This window comes from Bombyx mori, chromosome 1 (genome assembly GCF_030269925.1).
Source record: "Bombyx mori chromosome 1, ASM3026992v2".
Taxonomy (NCBI): Eukaryota; Metazoa; Arthropoda; class Insecta; order Lepidoptera; family Bombycidae; genus Bombyx; species Bombyx mori.
This window is the reverse complement of record NC_085107.1, coordinates 15722614-15739486: the sequence shown is the minus strand read 5'-3', so window position 1 is coordinate 15739486 and position 16873 is coordinate 15722614. Positions and strand designations below refer to the sequence as shown.

At 46.3% G+C, this 16873-nt stretch overlaps 2 protein-coding genes across 2 annotated transcripts in view; both read left to right on the top strand.

Annotated features, from left to right (window-relative positions):
* Positions 1 to 16873, top strand: part of LOC101742423 (sensory neuron membrane protein 2) — a 53323-nt gene that overhangs the window by 19864 nt on the left and 16586 nt on the right. Inside the window, exon 6 of the mRNA XM_004933154.5 lies at positions 755 to 936. Coding sequence (XP_004933211.2) covers positions 755 to 936 — 182 coding nt within the window. The remainder of the gene's footprint in view (positions 1 to 754; positions 937 to 16873) is intronic.
* Positions 9345 to 11420, top strand: LOC105842565 (uncharacterized). The gene has a single exon (XM_012696352.4). The coding sequence runs from the start codon at positions 9569 to 9571 to the stop codon at positions 11135 to 11137; it is 1569 nt and encodes a 522-aa protein (XP_012551806.1). The 5' UTR covers positions 9345 to 9568; the 3' UTR covers positions 11138 to 11420.

The following is a 16873-nucleotide window of genomic DNA, read 5'->3' as shown; positions in this document are numbered from 1 at the left end:
AAAAATTAAAAAGGCAAAAGGAGGTGGTTCAGCTAATGCTGTTCAAAGTAGATGAATCGAACAGCGCTGATTTTTAGTCACCCCCTTTCCCCTTTGGTTTATTGCGGGATTCAAGAATTTTTTACCATGATTTTTTTTTTTAAAATTAATATTCATATTAAAATCACAAGTTGTAAATTGTAACAGACAGTGTATGTGCACCAGACCTACTTTCGGTTAGTTCTCCTGCGAATTTTCTCATTTCTGATTCGCGCAGGGAAACTTCGCGCACTGAAACTTCGGGTATATTTTTCTTTGGGTGACTTTGAGCCTTCTGATAAAGCCCTTAGGGAGCGACCATGTCTAAGTATCGTATTTTATTGCTGACAACACACACTAGTCAAAGACTTTCGTTTGAGATGAACCGATAGGCTCTTGTACTCTCGTAATACTTACTACTAATATCTACAAAACAAACAATACGAGCGCACGTTGTTCGCAGTTTTAACATTTATTTATTAATCTCAGCTGGCATCACTATTTCAGTTTAATACTCTTTATTGTATACCATGTAATCGGCAATCGTAAAGGCCGAGGCTACCACGTAATTTTAACCGTTGAATATTGTTGAACAATACTCCAGTTTATTTTTTTTTTTTTTTTTTTTTTTTTTTTTTTTTTTTTTTTTTTTTTTTTTTTTTTTTTTTTTTTTTTTTTTTTTTTTTTTTTTTTTTTTTTTTTTTTTTTTTTTTTTTTTTTTTTTTTTTTTTTTCAGATCGGTGGAGCTTCGCTATCAGTACGATACGGAGTACGAAGGTATCCCCACAAAGAGATTTTCGGCCAATGAGTGGTTTTTGGATAATGAAGATGGATGTTACTGTTTGAATGTGACTAAAGGTATCACTCAAGAGAACGGTTGCTTGTTGCGAGGAACTATGGAATTATTTACTTGCTCCGGTAAGTAATAATGTACTTAATATAGCGTTGTATAATTATTCTCTGTTTACATTATTTTGATCTTCTCATTTGTGTAACTACTTGTCCAGGCTGTGATACCACAGATTCCGTTTCGATACTCGACTTAAGCTTCGGTTCAATTCATATTCAAGATTTTAGTGTTATTGTTGGTCCGTCATATTATGTCACTATCCAGCATCTAACGATAGAATTCAATGTAGATTATGGAAGACACTCGTCATCTTTACAGCCAAATAGTCTCCATTAGATGTTTTTGAAATGGTGAGCGAACTATGAAAGAGAAAAAATAACAAACCCTCAACAAACCATCTAAGGTAGCTCCCCACACAACGTGGTCTCGCCTTGTCGCGGCGGTGGGGCTTAAGTGTGCACCCCGATACCGTGGAGCAGCATTGTCTGCAGAGGGGTGCCGCGAACTAAGAAGACTGCACACGGTGTTCCCTTTTCCCACCTTTGCTGGACAAAGGGTGCGTGAAGCGGGAGAAGGCTCCCTTCTGGAGACCTTTTGGAGGCTAGGCCATGTCCCCGGCAGCTCTTTGACTGCTAAAGGGGAAGGCCCTCCAGAGGAGGGTACCGGTACGCCGGCGTGGCCACGTCGTGGTCAGACGTGTGGGTCTGTCAGCAATGGTAGACCCCACGTGGATGAGAAGTGAACCGGAGGGCACTCCCTTCCGGTCGCTGGTTGCCATGTCCCCGGCTGCCTCTTGGCGGCTACAGGGGAAGGCCCTCCAGAGGGGGGTACCGGTTTACCGGCGTGGCTTCGTAGAAGCATACCGTAATCCCTACCGAGTAGGGGACGGGGGCCGCTGCCTAGCAGGGGCCGCGAGGATGTGTACCTCTATAAAAAATGCCCTAATCTTAAGCTTGTGACGTGCCCGGTGATGAGATGAGTGGCTGGAGGGAGTCCAGTCGTAAGGGCCGTCCCAGGGGACCGACCCCTGGTTAAATAACAAAGGACCAAAAAATGATGGCAAACTTAAAAATAAAATTACCCCAGGAGGGTACCACCCTAGGTGGAGAATCCCTCCGTGCTTCCACCTCGGTGGGAGCATGCTGCCCCGCGTATTCTGGGGGGGGCAAAGCATGCCACGATGAAGGGGGCTGTGCGACGGGCAGCGGAAAACCCGTCGAACCGAGGTGTGACAGCGCTGGCTCGACGCGCTCTGCGCTCGTCAGCGAAGGCGAGGCGGCTGGTCCGAAAGGGACAACCGCCAAGAAGATTAGGCGGAAGAGGAAGTCTTGGCGAGCTTCCTCTCGTGAGGGGGTAGGGGAGCCAGCGTCATCCTCTGGCGCAGATGCCCCGCCGGAAAAGGTGTTGGTAATCTCCGATGCAGCCTCTGCTGCGGAGGAGATGCCGCCCCCTAGAGGGAGACCCGCCCGGAAAAGGGGCGCGCCGTCACCGGCGCCATCATCAGTGTCAATGTCTGTCGCCTCGTTGGATGGGCAGACGACAGAGGAGGAAGAGAGCGGCCTTCAGGATCCTGCCATGGTCATAGACAGGGCCATGAAGACCGTGAAATCATACGCGGCCAATGGCACCAAGACCAAAGCCGCTGGTCGTAAACTGCGAGAAGTGGTCTCGCAGGTCTCGAAAGTTCTGCCATCAGTTGCTTCTGCCAATGACCAGGTGGTACAGCTGATGGCGGAGAATTTGAGACTTCGAGCACAGCTCCAAGCTCGGCAACGGCCCGATGATGGAGCAGCGACGTCCTGGGTCGCTGGAGCCCCTCGGAGCTCCCGTCTCCCGGCGCTGACTAGTGATCAGTGGCCTGTGCTGCCACCACCGCGTGCGGCACAGGAGCGTCCGCGTCTCCCGTCACCGCGCTCTAGAGAGACGACCGCCGCCGCGCGGCAGCAAGCACTCGCGGGGCCACGGATGCTGGCTCCGCCAGAACCGAAGACCTTCAGCCTGGACGAGGTCATCAACCGCACCGTCCAGGCTGTAGTAGAAAAGCTGGGCGGGAGGCTAGCGGCTCTCGAGGCGAGAGTGACTGTTTCGGCCGACGTTAGGCAACCGGCGGTGACGGGTGCTTTGGCCACCCGTTCCGCTCCCGTACGGGCTCCGGCCACCAGGTCGGGCCCGGGACGGGATCGAACTAAGCGAGGGGGCGGCGCTAACGCGAAGCCTCCATCACAAGCACCCCAGTCCCGTCCGCTGCCTCCGCCCCCGTCAGACATGGACGAGGGGTGGAACGTGGTGGCCCGGCGGGGTGCCAAAAAGGCCTCACTGGCAGCTCCCCAAATGGGTAGAGCGCCAGTGGCCATGGCGGTTCAGGCTGCACCCCAACAGGGTCGAGCACCTGTAGCCGCCAAGAAAAACAAAAAAACAAAAAAAAAAGGGAAGAAGTCGTCGCGGGCGCCGCGATCAGCGGCAGTGGTTCTAACTTTACTGCCTGCCGCTGAGGCCAAGGGCATCACATATAATGATGTGATGGCCCGGGCGCGTGAAGCAGTCAACCTGGACGAGATTGGGGCGGAGGAGGGCCTCCGCAGCAGGCAGACGGCCAATGGGGCCAAGCTGTTAGAGTGTCCCGGTGCCGATAGTCCCGGCATCGCGGAGCGTCTGGCGGCGAAGCTCCGTATGGTCTTGCCTGAGGAGGAGGTGCGGGTGCACAGGCCGGTAAAAATGGCGGAATTAAGAGTGACCGGCCTGGACGACTGCACCACCAGGGATGAGGTGAGAGCGGCCGTCGCTACCCAGGGCAACTGTGCACCGGAGAATGTAACCGTGGGTGAGCTGCGCCGTGGTTATAACGGGGCCAGCTCAGTGTGGGTGCGTTGCCCGTTGGAGACGGCTGCCTCCCTGGCTGCTCCTCCGCCCGGGGGACCGTCGGGGAATCCAGGCAGGCTGCGCGTGGGCTGGATAGCGGCCCACGTGCGCCTGCTTGAACCACGCGCCTGGCGATGCCTCCGGTGCTTTAGCACCGGACACGGTCTCGCCAGGTGCACTAGCTCGGTTGACCGCAGCGGTCTGTGTTTCCGCTGCGGCCAGCCGGGCCATAAAGCGGCGTCCTGCGCGGCCGCCCCGCACTGCGCTCTGTGCGCTGCGGCCGGGCGCGGGGCTAACCACCGGGCGGGAGGAAAGGCGTGCCTCCCGTCCGGTGATAACACCGAACGCAACCGGCACCGGAAGTCAAAGCGCCGGCAGAGGAGAAAGTTGGCCAGAGGAGCACTGGCCAACGCTGTAATCCCCGCTGCGGCACCGGTGCCGGAGGGTGGGGGCAGCGGTGAAGGGGAGGGAGCGATGGATGTGGTCCAACAGTAATGGACCGCACCTATCGCTTCCTCCAAGGAAACCTGAACCACTCCGCCAGAGCTCAGGACATGCTGTCTCAGAGTATGGCGGAGTGGTCTATAGATGTGGCTGTGGTCGCCGAGCCATATTTCGTTCCCCCGGCAAATGATTGCTGGTTCGGGGACGATGGCGGCCTGGCGGCCATAGCCATAAGAAGAGACGCGGCGATCCCCCCCCTGGCGATGGTGACCAGGGGCCAAGGGTTCGTCGCGGTGCAGTTGGAAGGGACCGTCGTGATCGGGGCGTACTTCTCTCCGAACAGGCCTACTGTCGAGTTCGGGCATTTCCTGGGCGGGATCGGGGCGATTGCTCGCCGCCTCGCTCCCCGTCCAGTGATTCTCGCGGGGGATCTCAATGCGAAGTCTGTCGCATGGGGCTCCCCCCGCTCGGACGCTCGTGGTAGGCTACTGGAGAGGTGGGCGAACGCGGCCGGCCTCTGTTTGTTGAATAGAGGTTCGGTTGCGACGTGCGTGCGGTGGCAGGGCGAGTCTATTGTGGACGTTACGTTCGCAAGCCCGGCCATCGCACGCCGTATCCGCGACTGGAGAGTTTTGGAGGGGGCGGAGACACTGTCAGATCACCGATATATTCGGTTTGATCTCTCCGCCCGCTCCACAGTCGCGGACGTCCATGGGGACCCCCGTGGTGCGTCCCGGTCATTCCCCAAGTGGGCACTGAAGCGCCTGAATAAGGAGCTCCTGATGGAAGCCTCTACGGTGGCGGCGTGGGCGCCCATGCGTCCACACCCGGTCGAGGTCGAGGGAGAGGCAGGGTGGTTCCGGGACACGATGCGTCGCATCTGTGATGCGTCGATGCCCCGGATCGGCCCTCGACTTCCTAATCGCCAGGCGTACTGGTGGTCGCCCGAAATTGCGCAACTCCGCGTGGAGTGCGTTCGGGCGAGGCGCGAGTGCGCCAGGCATCGCCGCCGCCGCCTGCCGCGGCGCAACGATCCGATTGCGTTCGCGGCAGCAGAGGCCCGGCTGCACGGCGCATTCCGCGTCGCGCAGAGGGCATTGCAGCTGGCCATCAGAAGAGCCAAGAACCTACACATGGAGGGTCTCTTGGAGACGCTGGATGAGGATCCGTGGGGGCGGCCCTATCATATGGTGCGCAATAAAATGCGCCCATGGGCCCCCCCGATCACGGAGCGTCTCCAGCCTCAGCAGCTGCGGGACATCGTCTCGGTGCTTTTCCCGCAGGAGCGGGAGGGATTTGTCGCTCCCGCTATGGACGCGCCGCCGGACTACGACGGTGAAGTCCCTGCTGAGGTGCCCCATATAACGGGGGCGGAGCTCCGTGTGGCCGTTCGCAAAATGTGCGCGAAGGACACTGCACCCGGCCCGGATGGCGTCCATGGCCGGGTTTGGGCCTTGGCTCTTGGTGCCCTAGGGGACCGACTCTTGAGACTTTACAACTCCTGCCTCGAGTCGGGACGGTTTCCTTCATCGTGGAGGACGGGCAGACTCGTGCTGTTGAGAAAGGAGGGGCGCCCGGCGGATACTGCCGCCGGGTACCGTCCCATCGTGTTGCTGGATGAGGTGGGCAAGCTGCTGGAACGCATTCTGGCAGCCCGCATCATCCAGCATCTGGTCGGGGTGGGACCCGATCTGTCGGCGGAGCAGTATGGCTTCCGAGAGGGCCGCTCAACGGTAGACGCGATCCTTCGCGTGCGGGCCCTCTCGGAGGAGGCCGTCTCCAGGGGTGGGGTGGCTTTGGCGGTGTCGCTCGATATCGCCAATGCGTTTAACACCCTGCCCTGGTCCGTGATAGGGGGGGCGCTGGAACGACATAGAGTGCCCCCCTACCTTCGCCGGCTGGTGGGTTCCTACTTAGAGGACAGATCGGTCACGTGTACCGGACATGGCGGGATCCTGCACCGGTTCCCGGTCGTGCGCGGTGTTCCACAGGGGTCGGTGCTCGGCCCCCTTTTGTGGAATATCGGGTATGACTGGGTGCTGAGAGGTGCCCTCCTCCCGGGCCTGAGCGTAATATGTTACGCGGACGACACGTTGGTCGTGGCCCGGGGGGGGAGTTTTGCTGAGTCTGCCCGTCTTGCTACGGCTGGGGTGGCGCATGTCGTCGGCAAAATTAGGAGATTGGGCCTCGACGTGGCGCTCAGTAAATCCGAGGCCATGTGGTTCCACAGGCCCCGGAGAGTGCCACCTGTCGATGCCCATATCGTGGTTGGAGGCGTCCGTATCGGGGTCGGGGTGCAGTTGAAGTACCTCGGCCTCATTCTGGACAGTCGTTGGACCTTCCGTGCTCACTTTCAGAACCTGGTCCCTCGTTTGTTGGGGGTGGCCGGCGCGCTAAGCCGGCTTCTGCCCAACGTCGGGGGGCCTGACCAGGTGACGCGCCGTCTCTATACGGGGGTGGTGCGATCAATGGCCCTATACGGGGCGCCCGTGTGGGGCCAGTCCCTGGCCGTGGGGGTGGCGAAGCTGCTGCAACGGCCGCAACGCACCATCGCGGTCAGGGTCATCCGTGGTTATCGCACCATCTCCTTTGAGGCGGCGTGTGTACTGGCTGGGACGCCGCCTTGGGTTCTGGAAGCGGAGGCGCTCGCCGCTGACTATAGGTGGCGGGCTGAACTTCGTGCCCGGGGCGTGGCGCGTCCCAGCCCCAGTGTGGTCAGAGCACGGAGGGCCCAATCTCGGCGGTCCGTGCTGGAGTCATGGTCCAGACGGCTGGCTGATCCTTCGGCTGGTCGTAGGACCGTCGAGGCGATTCGCCCGGTCCTTGTGGATTGGGTGAATCGTGACAGAGGACGCCTCACTTTCCGGCTTACGCAGGTGCTCACTGGGCATGGTTGTTTCGGTGAGTTCCTGCACCGGATCACAGCCGAGCCGACGGCAGAGTGCCACCATTGTGGTTGCGACTTGGACACGGCAGAGCATACGCTCGTCGCCTGCCCCGCATGGGAGGGGTGGCGCCGTGTCCTCGTCGCAAAAATAGGAACCGACTTGTCGTTGCCGAGTGTTGTGGCATCGATGCTCGGCGACGACGAGTCGTGGAAGGCGATGCTCGACTTCTGCGAGTGCACCATCTCGCAGAAGGAGGCGGCGGGGCGCGTGAGAGACGCACAATCCCGCCGCCGTCGAGCGGGGGCCAGAGAGGCGGATCTCGCCCAAGCCCTGGCCCTCTAAGTGTCTCGGGTCCCCCTCACGTGTCGGTCTGGGGACCGGCGAGGGGGGCCTAAGAAGACGACGTGCAAGCTGCTCTGCACGCGTTTTACGCAAGAGCATCCGGGTGATGGAAGGCCGGCTATCCTCGACCCACGCTGGTTCTGGCCCAGCGGGGTATTCCGTAGGGTAACCCACTCTAACCGGCGCCATCTAGGCGGGCTTCGGACAGTCTGCCGACCGAGAGGGCTGGTGGTCGTGGCGCCGACGACCGCCAGTCCGGCGTCCCGAGGGGGAGGGTGATGGGAGAGATGTGCTCCGCACTAAACGCTTCACTTTCCTCCCTTTGCCTTGTCATGAGTTCTGTCTCATGCGAGGTTTGGACGTTGGTTGTTGAGCGACAGGAGGTTTTAGTCAGTTCGACTCTGACATACCCCGCCCAGTATCCCCAGAAAAGGGCGGAAGTCCGGCGATTTCCTCCTGACCAAAAAAAAAAAAAAAAAAAAAGGTAGCTGAACCAAAAACTTTTAATATTTGCTGCGACGTAATCTAAGTTCATCTTGTGGCAAATTGAAAAATGTGCTCGTTCAGAAAAAATTTACTCAGAAAAATTTTCAATTTAATTTGAAAGAGATTTTTAATTTGAAAGGAATGAGTTTTGATGCAGCGGTTTCTCGCCATGGCAATTATGTTTTTAATGTTATTTGTACGAAAAATAGGGATGATAACTATGAAAAAGAAAACTGGAGAGACAAAATATGTTTTTAAATTTCTTAATTCAAAAACTTATTAAGAATGATTTTATCGAAAGAAAATCCAGCTCCGCGCGTTTCGAAGGGTACTCCGTGCGAAAGATAATCAGAACGTTCGTGGTTCGTGGATTATGCTTTTTTTTTCATACCGAGTCGAGGGTCGTTCTGAAACTGGGCTTGCATTTGACAACACTTAATTGGAATCCAATGCTAACACTGCTTTCATTGGGTTCGAATTTGTGCTTTTGTAAATGGTTCTTTTTCTGACAGTGTGAAACCGAATTTAACTATTTATTTTACTGAAACATGAAATAATTGGGAAATGCAATATCAAACGCCTTCAGCTCTAACACTAGGAGCAGGCTTAGGGACCCCGGTAACCGTACTCGTCGAACTCGACAAAGAGGTCGATGTGTAACCTAACCCATACATCAGCCCGCTGAGTTTCTCGCCGGATCTTCTCAGCGGGTCGCGCTTCCGATCCGATGGTAGATTCATTCGCGAAGCTCGGGCAGCTGTTAGCAAATCCCACTCCTCCTGGCTGAGCCTTTGCTCGCCCACCCGTCCTGGTGAAACTGGAAAGGCCTCTGGGCCACAAGTAATTACAAAAGTATAGAAAAAACATCTCAATTAAGTATTTTTAGCCTATTATACTCTTAATATAAGCTCTTGATTTCTATTAAAACACGTGATGACTTACGATTTGTTGAAATATTACTTGAACGTAAATTAGACAACAGAGGCCATCGTTTCACCTTTTGACCTACGTCGGAAACAGATTCATAATGTTTACACATAATCAGAGGTTCCGAATTTCTACGAGTGAAGCATTTTATTATTGGAATGTTGAACATATTTTATAATACAAATTAAAAATGTAAAATTTAAATTAAAGCATAGTGCTCATAATTTTAATACAAACATATTTTATGCGCCGTAATAATACTTTAGTAATTTGCATTTTCTGAGATTTAACCTAAAATTAAAAATACTAGACATATCATGTTACAACAAAGGTCATGACAATGTTGACCTTTACACATCAAGACGCTCGTTGTTACATAAAAACCGGTCAATAAACATAATTATACATTGTACAAAGAGATAAATTAGGAACACGCTGCTTGCAAGGTTTCCTTATTATAAGCATTAGTTGGACACCTCTGGTAAGGCGGTATGATTATATAAATCCAAGGTAAACCACGTAAGCGGCCTATGGTGAGTGCAAGTTCCGTCATAGACTGACCACTGACTCGTATACTACACCGCCTGGGAAAAATTATATTTGTCAATAGTCCAAATGCTCGGCAGCATAAACTAAACTAATTAAGATAACAGTTAATATACGGGCTCTACACAGATTGAGCGTGGCGCTCGGCGGGAGGCCTTCACGTAAAAAAGGATGCGCGCACGCGACTTTTGTTCATACGTACTTTGAGATGATCCGAGTCGCGTGTGTGTGTTTGTGGACTTGTGCGCTGTTCGCTTTAACAGTTGCCCGTATCTACGAAAGATGCGAGTTGGCAAGAGAGCTCATGAGCTTGGGAGTTGACCACGGCGACATCGCAACTTGGGTCTGCATCGCATTTCACGAATCGCGCTTCGACACAGCCGCCAACAACCCGCACAGCGGCGATCACGGTATTTTCCAAATCAGCGAGCTTTATTGGTGTGGGCCTGGTAAGGCTTGCGGTCTACCTTGTTCTTCGCTCCGAAACGAAGACATAAAAGATGATTTACAATGCGCTTTGCAAATACACGAAGAACATACCAGACTTCAAGGTAACGGTTTTCTTGCCTGGGTCGTATATCCTCAACATTGCAAGCAAAACACAAAAAAATATGTCGTCGACTGTGATTACCAACCGAAATATAATACAGCTCCTCTAAGAAGTGAAATCAGATCGTTTCCTACGTTTTATGATGATATCTTCCAAAGGAATGAGACTCGATCTATCAACAGATATCCAGAAAGCAATACTCAATTGCCTCCATATCTGATAATTAGTGAAATATATAGGGCGAGTTATGGAAAACAAATGGACTACAAAAAAGGAAAAGGTGATTGGAAGGATTACAAGATTGAAAATATAGATGAATTGAAACTGCCTGTTTTCGAGAAAGAATCAGACGTATTAACTAAGTCCACCATATCGACGACCACTTCTACAACAAAATACTATCCTCCAGTTGTACCTTGGCGAACGTTGGAAACGGATCAATTCCGACCAAAAGCAAAACAAAGCACCTTAGCAAATCTGAAATTTTCTACAGTCGCAACGACAACACCGACAACCTTACGTACTTACATCACTAGCACTACAACGAGGCCCACAACTGCTATAACAGCTAAATACTGGACACCTATAACAGTTTCATCACAGTTTCAAAAGTCTCAGGGTACCACAAATACCATTGGCGAACTGGGCCCATTCACAAACAATGGGTTTTTATTTTCGCAACCCAAAACAATTCAACCAACCCAAAAAACATTTACAACCACTGTAAAACCAATTTTTGCAGTAGGATCTCGTTTTAGTCCAGTTTCATTTATATCAAGAAACACCGACTCTACAACGTTTACATTTAAAACTACAACGCCAAAGCCCATTTTAACATTCAGCTCAGCTACTGCGAGACCTGAGTCGCGCTTTGCATATTCGCAATATAGTACATTGGTTCCGTCTACTACAAAACGTTCACCGACAGTGAAATCAAAATTAACTCCTTCTGCTGTGAACAAAAATGGAATAATAAGTACTACACGTGCTCCGGTAGTTAAAGCGTCGACGCAATCGATATTCGATTTGTATCTCAACCCTACAACAAAAGCAAAGCTGCCATCGTATGACGAGTATGCCTCACTCAACAGCGGGAAATACAACGTGAAAATATTCTCTGGGGGAACAACAACTTCATCGCCATTCGATTTAACCGCTCGGAATCATAAATCACCAGATGATGGAAAATCGAGAAATCAAATTAGAAGACAAATACTCACTCAGTAATAAGCCCATAACTAGTTATGCGTGGTAGTATAAATCTCTATTAAGACACCCTATTAACTATGTTATGCTTATTTAGATTATTTAGAGCACTGCGAATTTATTATTCTAGATAATATAATTTTTTTTACCACTTTTGAAACATTAGATCTTGGCTTAATACACATTGTGGTTCTATTAGCCAAGTAGCGGGTTGTCCGTAACACTTTTCCTATCTATAAATACACAATTACTAAATATTGTGAATAAATAATGCATTTTATAGAAATAAAAGTTTTTGTGATTACATTGATAATTTTTCCTTGTTGAATATAGCTTTATAGATTTACTAAATTCAAAATCAAAGAATATTTCTGAATAAATTAACATAATTTATTAGTTGCATCGAAGACGTCATTTCGTAATGTTAAGTTAATAAATTTCATGAGATTTATCTCCAAAATATTTTAATAAATATTACCGATGGTTTTAGAGTAACACTGTTCTTCTCCGACTAGAATCCAAGACGTTGTAAAGAAAAGTAGCTATGTAAACAATGCACCATTGTTTGCAAATAGTCCAGTAACGTTATTTTATGGGTTTTTTTATTTCTTCTATAGCTTTTACAGAACAACAAAGAATATAATGTTTTTATAATCGTTTTTAATATTATTAGATAATAATAGATCGATTTAATGCAGGAGTATCAATTTATTACTCTCCTCATTAGGTGTGTAATATTTCGAAATACACGGAATTTAAAATGAAATATTAATTTTTGTTAAATTTACATTGTGATTCTATTTAAAAACACGATCCACTTCATTAATTTAAATTCACAAACCATGGTGGTAGTTTTATGATTTGAAACAATTAAATACAAGGTCGCAGGAAAGCCAGCATTGTGCCGTAACGAATTTTATGAAAGGCAAATTTCACATATTCTTTAATAACTCATTTAAAATTTAAAAAATGCATTAGATTTTATTCGTTTATTATTCAAGCTACTTTTACGGTTTAATCTCCAGTACCGAAAGATTAAGTCACTGAAATATACAATAATAATAAAAATATTTTATGACAATCCAAAATCGTCTCTACATCTACGAATAAATGATAAGTATATTCGTAGCTCTACATACATACATACATATGTATGTTTAATGGCTTTGTCTTTTTTAATCAACCTGTTAAATGTCAAGAAACCGTATTAATTTATTGATGAACGATGTGGCCAACAATATGGGGTTATTATAAAACACGTAAAAAATTAATGATCAAAAATTAATATTCAAAATGTGACATCTACGAGGAGTAAGTCGGATCAAAGCAAATAGCTAGTTTGTCCGGTTTCAACACGTGTCGTGTAGGGTTGACACCGATGTGCTTCTTAAATTTATTTACATATCTACATGAAAAGGTATATTTATTTTATTTTACTTTAAAAAAATGATTTTGGTGCAGATAGCATTTGGTGCAACTTGTAGGCTGTTGTTTATTTATTTAAAAAGGTGTAGTCATACAACATAATACTAGTGTTAACTAGAAATAAATATCTAAGCAAATGAATTATATAAAAGTATTCCAAGCCGACCATATTAAAGGGTAATAGAATTTTTGTTTCATATATTTCACAAACAATGATTCTAAATTGAATTTTGGCTCTGTAGTGACCCTACGCAGCGTTCAATAGAGTAAACATGCGTTTTATGTTAATAATGTCTATATTTGGGTTTGACATCAAATTTAAAATAAAATATGAAAAGAGAAGAATCCAAGCATGTCACCTATTTGCTCAGAGTCTTCTACAAAACTTCGCAATAATTACTGTCAAGAAATCGTCTACCGACGTTACAACCTAGCCCATAGGCGCAACTCAATGAATTTCTCGCCAAATCTTCTCACTGGTTGGTGATTCCGACCACTGCTTCGCTGAATCTACCACCGGATTCAGCGAAGCACTGGTCTTTGCTAAGGTCAGTGCTAGTAAGTCCTCGCAGGTTGAGCCCCGTGAGCTCACTTATCGATCCGCGCCTAGTTGAAAATAACCTCCTAGCGATAAAGTAGGGAAAAACACGAAATTAAAATGACCGCAGGTCTCATTTAATATTCAAAAAGTAAACGTTCTTGAAAACAGTTCCCTAACTTTTTCTAAGAAATAGAGTCGGTAAATGAATCGGCAACGAATCTGTCGCGCTGTCGTATAAATCTTTATCGTGGCGGAGTTTTTTCGATTCACTAATAAAACGAGCTTAATGTTTATAAGCTCTACTTTAGTTTTCGTGGTCACGGACGACCGACACGAAAACTGGAAAGCATTCAAATGTCGAAAATAATATAACGATAACAAAAAGCGCGAAATGAATACGTAGAAAATACTTTTTCTACTAATAGTTAAATAGCTAAATAGTTAGAAAATAAATAGTTTATCTATATATTAATACGTGAAGCAAAAACTTTGTATCCCTTTTTATGAAAATTGCGCGGACGGAGGAGTATGTAATTTTCCACACTTATAGAGAATATAGAGAACTTCTTCTCTACACAATCCTAATTTTTTTTTAAAAATAATGCATACGAGTAAAAGATGCATTAAATCAATAAAGAAAACATTACACACACTACCATGTATTTGACACAACACCTATATAAAAATATACTCTTTGTTTATTGTCAATTGTCAAACTTTTGTTAGTGTTTAAAGTCTGTGGTCAATTTGAGAATAGATGAATATTGTTTGTCTTTATTATTTTTTATGTATAGTTTAGTTTTGGCGAAATCTGTGATTATATTACATAAGTATAGAACTATAATAATGCTTAAACATTAAATTTCAATTGATTAAAGTCGAATTTCGACTTCTGCAGGACCACTAGTATCTATAATAGCCTATATAATATACCTAGTATTTGATTTCTTATTGCAAAGACCGGTGAACGAGCCGGTGTTAAGTGGTTACTGGAACTCATAAAGATCGTAATGTGTATGCCGCCATCCACCTTAAGACGTGAAATATAAGTCGCTTCCCTGACTCCGGCCCACGGAGGAACCAGTCACCGTCGTCGACCAACTTCGAAGCCTGCAGTTCCCTCAGGAGCGGGCATAGCAATCCTGGTCGCCGTACTCGTCGAACTCTAACCGAAACCATACATGAGCCTAGGCCTGTAGAGTTTCTCGCCGGCTCTTCTCAGCGGATCGCGCTTCTCGTCCATTAGTAGATGCATTCGTGAAGCAGCTGCCCCTCAGCTGATGCGTTTCCTTCGGAGGCGCTTAAATAAAATATTAAGGGTCACCCATCTATATACATAAAAATGAATTGCTGTTCGTTAGTCTCGCTAAAACTCGAGAACGACTGGACCGATTTGGCTAATTTTGGTCTAGAATTATTTGTGGAAGTCCAGAGAAGGTTTAAAAGGTAGATAAATATAAAAATGCCCGGAATTAAATAAAAATAACAATTTTGGTTTTCTTTAGATGTGTCCCCCGTCGGAAGGATTCCTTTTGTTTGTTTTAAGTTTATTTTATACAAAATTTTAGGTATTTTATTTATCGATTGAGGCACTACGAAGTCTGCCGGGTCAGCTAAATATATATAAATATATAGCTATTATATTTTTAGAAGACGTAATGTACAGTATCCTTAGGTTTTTAGATATCTTAAAAGAAGTTTTATTTAAATGTTTTTAAAAGTTTCTTATTTATTTATATCAATACTTAATTCGTTATTAAGGTTCTCGCTCGGAAAGTTATCAAATGTGTAAGTAACGCATAAATCCTAAATCTATTGAGGATCAGAGGAGAAAATATTCTGAAATGTAGAATAGATATGATTCGACTATTAAATAAAAACCGATCATACGAAGGAATGTTTGTTTTTAAAATCAAATCTTCGCTTACATGCTTTATAATGTTTATATACGAGTATAATAATAATAATAATAATAATAAGGACTTATATCGTTTAAATTGCAACAGTCAATATTCATTCTAATTAACTACAGAAAGGGATCAAAGTGCGTTACTCAACATGCATTTAGCCCCTTTTTTTCAGCACTTCGTTTTGTGAAAGAACAGAGCTTTGTGTTCGGTATCTTTTGAATAGTTTGATCAGTAGATTCGCCTTCTCTACGTTCGAATATCATTTTTCAGATTCATATTGAAACTTTACCATGTTGAAGGTACTAGCAATGAAGAAGAAACATTGATATGTTTCTGACAAAATATTGGTGCTTATTTCTGTCGTGAAGCAGTAATATGTTTTGGCTTGAAAGGTGCGGCTGCCATTGTACTATAAAACAGATACGTAGAATACATATCTCAAGATGAGTGGCAGAATTTACATACTTTGTTGATGTCTATGGGCTCCCGTACCCATAGACACAGCCCACTGAGTTTCTCGCCGGATCTTCTCTGTGTGTCGCGTTTCTGATCCGGTGGTAGATTCTGCGAAGCACTGCTCTTCCTAGGGCCAGTGTTAGCAACACTCTCGGCTTGAGCCCCGTGAGCTCACCTACTAGCTCGGTGAATCTCGAAAAACCCCTCGAGGCTACTAGAATAGGTAGGAAAAAAAGGGCTCCCGTAACAACTTTATACTAGGCTGTGAGCTCATTCACCCATCTAAGCCAACCAACCAAGCCAACCAAAACCCAGCCAACCAAAAAAAGATTAATGATTTTGAATAATTCTATAATACCATAGTCTAAGTAAACTCAGTTGTAGTGCTACATGCTTGAATATTGTAGGTAAACTGACATTATCCTCACAATGTTCGGTGTGGCATAACACACTTGTAGCTACTTAATAAATTATCAAAGGGTTGCTTTTACGAATGTCCTTTGGAAAAATATGCAAACTCCGAAAACTGTTCACTACAGGAGTCTCTGTTGCAACAAAACTAATATGTTATGCAATATCTTTTAATAAGATTCCTGATGTTTCTTTTTAAAGCGCAGCTTAATGCAGTCTGCCTCTTTGACGTCACTAAAGTAATATATGAAAAGATATTCAGCCGTCTACCCATTCCGACTGATTCCTCTGATTCCTCTTTTCGGTATGTTTATCCATCATAAAGTTAAAGTTTTCCAACGCAATGAATTACGACATCCTGAAGAGATGTAAAATCGATCACTGGCTCTCGTGTCCAGACGCGTCTCGTTCTACGCAGGCGTTTGTCACTCTCCGGGAATTAAAAAAATAGACTTAATCTAGACGACTTAGAAAACAATTTCGCTTTAGGTCACGATGTCTTTTAATGCACTGTTAATTCAAATGCCTTTGAGTTACTATAGAAACGCTTGACTTTGCGATTTCTATATTTCTATAATTTGTCTATTCAATTTAAAACTACAAACAATTTGCTTTTCTGTTTATAAATTCATTTACATTTATTAAATGTCAATCGTATTTAAGAACGACACGTGTTTAAGTAATAACAAAATCAATATGCGAGTAGATATAATGAGGTGTTTTGTTTACGTTTTCACGTGTGGCCTAGTCATCACAATCATGGTTCAAACATTCTTTGAGCAATATCACTACTAACTATAGATTATCAAGTTTTTCTTTAAATAAACAACAATCTATCTCACACATTCGCAACTCAACAATTGCGAAATAATAATAAAAACAATGAGCGTAAGTATCTCATTCTTGTGCTTGTTATTTTTCTGTGAACGACAGGAATGTTTTAGGGATTAGTAATTTTTAGGAGAACGTCACATATATGATATATTATAGTAATAATAAGTCATTACCTATGAA

Coding starts and splice junctions, on each gene's coding strand:
- LOC105842565 (XM_012696352.4), top strand. CDS start 9,569: ATGATCCGAGTCGCGTGTGTGTGTTTGTGGACTTGTGCGCTGTTCGCT.